Genomic DNA, 5,752 nt, shown 5'->3' on the forward strand with positions numbered 1-5,752 from the left:
GCTCTTCTCATACTTAACTTTTATTCTCCATCTCCAAACTCTGCTGAGTCAGCTCCCTATCACTCACTCTTGCACATCGATCTTTTGTACCCCTCGCAAAACAAAAGAGCGAGTTAAACACATCAATCCCCTCAGATAGAGAAACTGAGGTTCAGGGAAGAATAAAGGCTTGAATCAGATTATATAGCTTAGCCAGGCTACAGATGAAACTTTTAGGTCAATCTCCCAAGGCTCATGGAAACACAACACACACATACACACACACACACACACACACATACACACACACGGTGGTTTGGGATTTGAATAGAAGATGATGGGGTAATCTGAGAGAAAACAGAAACAGATGTTTTTATCCTTGGTTTTCTGGCCTCTTCTACTTCAAATGATCAAATTACTGTATGGGTATCTGTGGCAATGATATATGATAGCAGATAAAAATAGTCATTGTCTCCTAGAGATCTTTCTGTGCCTCCTATTGCCTTGTAGAGAGCACAGTCTTGTATTGTTCCCCAGAAGTGTATGATATTGTCTATAAATGTCAACTGACTCCTTCCTGCCTATGGACAATCCTGTCCTAAGGAGGGAACAAGGACAACAGGGAAATATGGAGGGGAAAGGTAGAAACAACTTGACAAAGAAAGGATGACAAAGGTGACAGCATGAAATGTAACTGGGAGATGATCTCAGCTGACTGAGACTGAAGGTCCGCTGTGCTCTGAGGTTGTTTTAACCATGGTCATATAGTAAAGGCATGGTAGCAGCCACACAGAAACACCTAACAGATTGATCAAGGGTATGAGAGATACATTCTATGTCCCAGGTTGCCAAATTCCTGCATACTCTCCAGGTGACTCCTAAAAGCCACAGGAAAACATGATAACTCCAGGAAGCGCTAAATCCAGGGGAATCCCTTAATGACAGGGCAATCTGAGTGGCTTTTGTAGGACAGAGGGATAGTGGAATGGGAAGGGCCAGTGTTTCTAACATAGAAATGCTCTCTTCTCATGAAACTGAAGCACACCTATAGCATGTTCCTTCTAAGAGAATGGGTTCCTGTGGCTGCTGAATAAATGAGCATAAACTTGGTACCTTAGAGTTCCAGAAGTCAGTTGTCTACAGCCATCCTCACTGAGCAAACGCCAGGTACACAGTTCTTACAGCTTGTAACACACCTGCAGCCAAACCTGACATGTGACCGGTTTCAGAACTCCCAGAACTCATGTCATAGACAGAGAAAACAGCCTCCAGAAAGTTTTCCTCTGATTCCATATGTGTCCTGTCCATGACATGTACACACATATACACACCATGCACACAGGTACATACACACACGTATATACATATACACATGCACACATATACATACACACATATTAATATACACATGCACACATACACATACACACATGCATGCACATATACACATATACAGACATACATGCAAACACACATATATACTCACATACATACATCCACACTTATACCCACAAGGATATGCACAAATACATACATACATACATGCACATATATATAAATAAATGCCTATACACACATTCAAAAAATATATGATTTAAAATATAAAGTCATGTGATGGCTGACTGCAAGGAAGAGCCCTCTTCTGCTGCTTGAGCTTTCAGAAGCTAACTTCTAACAGTTGGTGAGCTTTTCCTTCATTTGGAAACACTTTACTCTGACCTGTGCCTCAAATCTCCTCTCTTGCTGTTGACCCTGTTGCCTCCCTCTTATGAGATAAATTCCTTGGACTTCCCTGGCTCTGACCAAATATCTGGGAAATATATATATATACATATATATTTATAATATATATAAATATATATATATAAATATATATATATATTGGTACCATGTTGCAGGCATAAATGTGGCTACTTGACTGTTGTTAAGTAGAGGAAGAGAGATGCTCACTTAATGATGACCGGGAAGTAAGAGAAGGGAATGAATGGGTGAGGTGATCAGTATGTTTACAAGACCATGTCCTAGCCATCCACACCCTTTACTGTCCTAAACGTTTTGCATTTGCTATCTCCCACAACACCATCACCCTAAGATCAAGCCTTCAAAAGTGAGCGTTTGGTGGACCCTGATGAAAAAGCAAAACAAAACCGGACCTTCTGTTATTATTCATCTTGAGAAATCAAGACAAGATACCTCAAGATCTCATAAGTAATCATTTCTACAAAGCCCACTCTTCCAACAAATACAGTTATTTAACTAATTCTAGAGACTATGGGGAAGGGCATTTATAGTTGGGGGAGCATTACTCAGTCTGCCATTCTTGTTGGTTAACAGAAGATTCCACTAGGCTTCTCCCAGGCTTACTAACTTCGTCACCTGTCACCCACTGGGTTCGAGCTAGAGTTACTGCAGGCAAATTTCCCACCCCTCCTCCCTCTCCCTCCTCCTCCTCTTCTTCCTCTTTCTCTCTTTGTTCCCATGTATTCCTGGCCAGCCTCTCTTTTTCTGCACTTCTCTGTCTCTTCTTCTCTGCCCTTATAGCTCTGCTCCCCACTTCTCCATGTCCCCGCTCCCCCCTTTCCCTTCAATAAAACTCCCTCACACCAGATCTGTAGCATGTCATGATTTCTCAGGGGGAGACCTTGGCAGGGGTCCACCAGGTATCCCCTTACTCCTGCTGTTGCTTTGTATTTCATCACGCTCGTGAATCTTAGTTATCATTAAGATTTAAGCAGCATAGCTTGAGAACAGTGAGTGAGCAAGCTAGTGCAGACAGTTTAGCAGTCCAGTACAAATTTGTTATTGGGTGGGTGCCTTATGTGTGGGCCATGTTTTAGGCTCTTTTCAGAGGCATGCCCAGGAGAGCAGGTTTATTCTGCATACTCAACCTAACTTGATCCCACATGAATTCACTGTCATATAGAAATGACATCCATTTCATTGATCACTACAGGATTAAAACAAGATGACAAACCCATTATTTAATGAAGTGAGAAATAAGGCTAAAGGCAGCAAGAGAAAAAATCAGTAACAGTGGTGGCACTATATCACGGGGCTCTCTGGGTTCCTGAAAAGTCCTGGTCCCCAAATCCATATTCCCAGTCGGAGGTGAAGGAGGAGAGCTCTTTGACAGAGAGAAACTGTTGCTCTTTGGTGGTGGAGATGGGGATCTAGGCAGCCTTCCTGTGTGTGCAAAGGCACACCTTCCACTGGGGTGCAGACTGCATGCCTCACAATTGAGTCTGTCATGGGGCCTATCCAAAAGCACCTTCTCATCCACAGATGCATTTGAGATTCGCGCTGTCTTCCTGTGTCCATAGTACCTCTGCAGAATATAATTAACTAGATGATTCAGAATCCTTTCCATGTTCTCTGTAGAGAACTCAGGGTTCTCAAATTGAGACCCAAAACACTTCTGGCACTTCTGACCAAAGATCCTCATGAGGACCCGGCCCTGCGATTTCAAAGCATCCTGGTACATATGGCATAAGATCTTCACTTGAGCAGAGGTCCAACTTCGGCAACATCTCGAACACTGGAACCTGTAGACAGAAGAAAAAAATCCTGTGTCCTTGGCTGACCACTGACCCGAGAGGAAATGGGCAGCTAAAGGATTCCCAGAATCCCCTTCAGTGTGGAGAATGCTGCATGGTGTTGAGTAACATTGTCACACATAGACAGAAACAAGAGGCAATTTCTTTTAGATGCTTTCCTGTTACTACTAAGTCTGCTTCTTTGATAGGAAAGCCTCCCTGGAAGTCTTAAATGAAAGAGAATGGTTAGCCAGGTGGTAATAGCACTCCACATGCCTTTCATCCCATCACTCAGAGACCAGAAGCAGGCAGATCTCTTAAGTTCAAGGCTAGCCTGGTCCACAGAGTAAGTTCCAGGACATCCTCCTCCTCCTCCTCCTCCTCCTGCTCCTCCTCCTCCTCCTCCTCCTCCTCCTCCTCCTCCTCCAGGAAGCTGTTGAGATTTACAGCTTGCCTACTCTGGGACTTTTATACTCTAATAAAACTGTCCTCAAACTTCCATTTGAGGATCCATTCTAAAATCCCTTTAGTGAGGAGCTTAAAAACCTGAGGAAGGAATTTTGCTTTCCCTGGTCTCATCTGGCACCTACAGTAGGTGTTATCTTTTCACTGCTGTATGGGCGACAGCCTGTGAACAGCTGCATCCTCCGTTTGGACTCAAACTAAAGATAAGTCCATTTTCCCAATTTATGTGTTTTATTATGTTTTCTCTTGATAAGAGGGCTGAGCAGCTGGATACAAAGCCAGGCCTTTTCTGGATGGGGATCCAGTAACAGAAAGCAGGAGGGAAGACTTTGTAGGAACTTGGGGTCCCTCTTCAGGGACTCCTGAAATGCTTTTAGGAGGAGACCTGCAGGGCCAGACACTTTTTAAGTTAAAATAAAAAGAAACACTCCTTGGGTCACAGTCCTCAGGAGGTAGAGGCAAGTGGCTCTTTGAGTCCTAGGCAAGCTTGGTCCACAGAGCAAGTGCCAGGACAACCAGAGCCACACAGAGAGACCCTGTGGAGAAAAGAAAATGACAAACGGCTTGGAGTTCAGGGGACCCTAACCAGTTTAGCTTCCTGACCACAAAAGACTGTGAAAATCTAGATAGCCACACCTATTCTTTCTATCAAGCTGTTGGAGGCTGCTTCAGCACAGCTAAGCCTCTGTGCTTAGTAGGGTCCTTGAGGGGACCAGCTGCCCGGACTCCACTCACCTGCCCAGTCCTGTCTGCTGGTACTGCCTCCATCCCAAGGCTGCACCATCTGGTACAATGTTCTTATCCAAATGGAGGGTCCACTTAGCCCCAGGCTTCTCCTCCAGGATCAGTTCTTGAAAGGTCTGCTCCCAAAGACTGAAATCGGAGGAGACCGGCATTCTCAGAGGTGAAAACTGAGGGCCCCGGTTGGTAAGCAGCTGGCTATCTTCCTCGGGAGGGAGAGAGAGAACAAACAACAGTTTCGGTTTCCCCGGTTCTTTCAGTTTCAGCATCCCAGTGTTAAGTTTCGGTTTCCCCGGGTTCTTTGGTTTTCATTTCCTGCCTTTAAGTTTCGGTTTCCATGGTGCACAGAGTCCTGCCACTGTGTTGAAGGGCCAGTGCTGAAACTGCGGTCCTGGTTTGCATTCTAGTCGTTTGTGTACGTGAACTGTTTCATTTTACTTTCTTACCATGTTTATTGTAAACAAAGCACCAGCTTGGGGACTGAAAGAAGGAATGCCTGGTGACTGAGAAAAGGTGTTGTGTTCCCAATCACCTGCTGACAGAGGAGTGGTCCTGGTGTTAAAACAACACAGCAAACTAAATATGAGGCTTTTTTCCTTTGAAACACTATAAAACTTGTGTTTCTTGTGTTTGCAGTAAGTAATTCAACTCCTTTTATCTCCTGCACCTTGGATGCAAATATATTAACACCTTCCCAACCAGCAAAGCCTTTTATACAGAGGCCCTGCTGCATTCTGGGAGCTTAAGTGAATTAAGTGACTGCAATTATTCTGATTTTCTTTCTTCCTTCCCAAAGGTTCTTTTACACAAGCTATTATGTTTTGAAATTAATTAATTTATTACATTTGAAATTAATTAATTTATTACATCCCCAATACTGCCCCCCTTCCTCTTCTCTCAATATCCCTCCCCTCACAGAGTTCCTCCCCCATTCTCCCTCCACTTCATGTGTGAGAGGGTACCTCCCCCACTCCATTCCTCCCCACCACCCTGTTGCACCGAGTCTCTACAGGATTAGGCACATCCTCTCCCAC

General features: G+C 44.2%; 1 protein-coding gene across 1 annotated transcript; it reads right to left on the bottom strand.

The window, feature by feature from the left end:
• Nucleotides 1-2,956: 2,956 nt before the first annotated feature.
• RTP4 (receptor transporter protein 4) lies at nucleotides 2,957-4,895 on the bottom strand (the record flags this gene model as incomplete). The annotated part of the gene is made up of 2 exons (XM_080919534.1): nucleotides 4,713-4,895; nucleotides 2,957-3,521 (listed from the first exon to the last, which is right to left on the bottom strand). The coding sequence occupies exons 1-2, from the start codon at nucleotides 4,871-4,873 to the stop codon at nucleotides 2,957-2,959; spliced, it is 726 nt and encodes a 241-aa protein (XP_080775660.1). The 5' UTR covers nucleotides 4,874-4,895.
• Between the last annotated feature and the right edge of the window lie 857 nt (nucleotides 4,896-5,752).

The sequence above is a fragment of the Micromys minutus genome (genome assembly GCF_963924665.1).
Source record: "Micromys minutus genome assembly, chromosome: 7".
Classification (NCBI taxonomy): domain Eukaryota; kingdom Metazoa; phylum Chordata; class Mammalia; order Rodentia; family Muridae; genus Micromys; species Micromys minutus.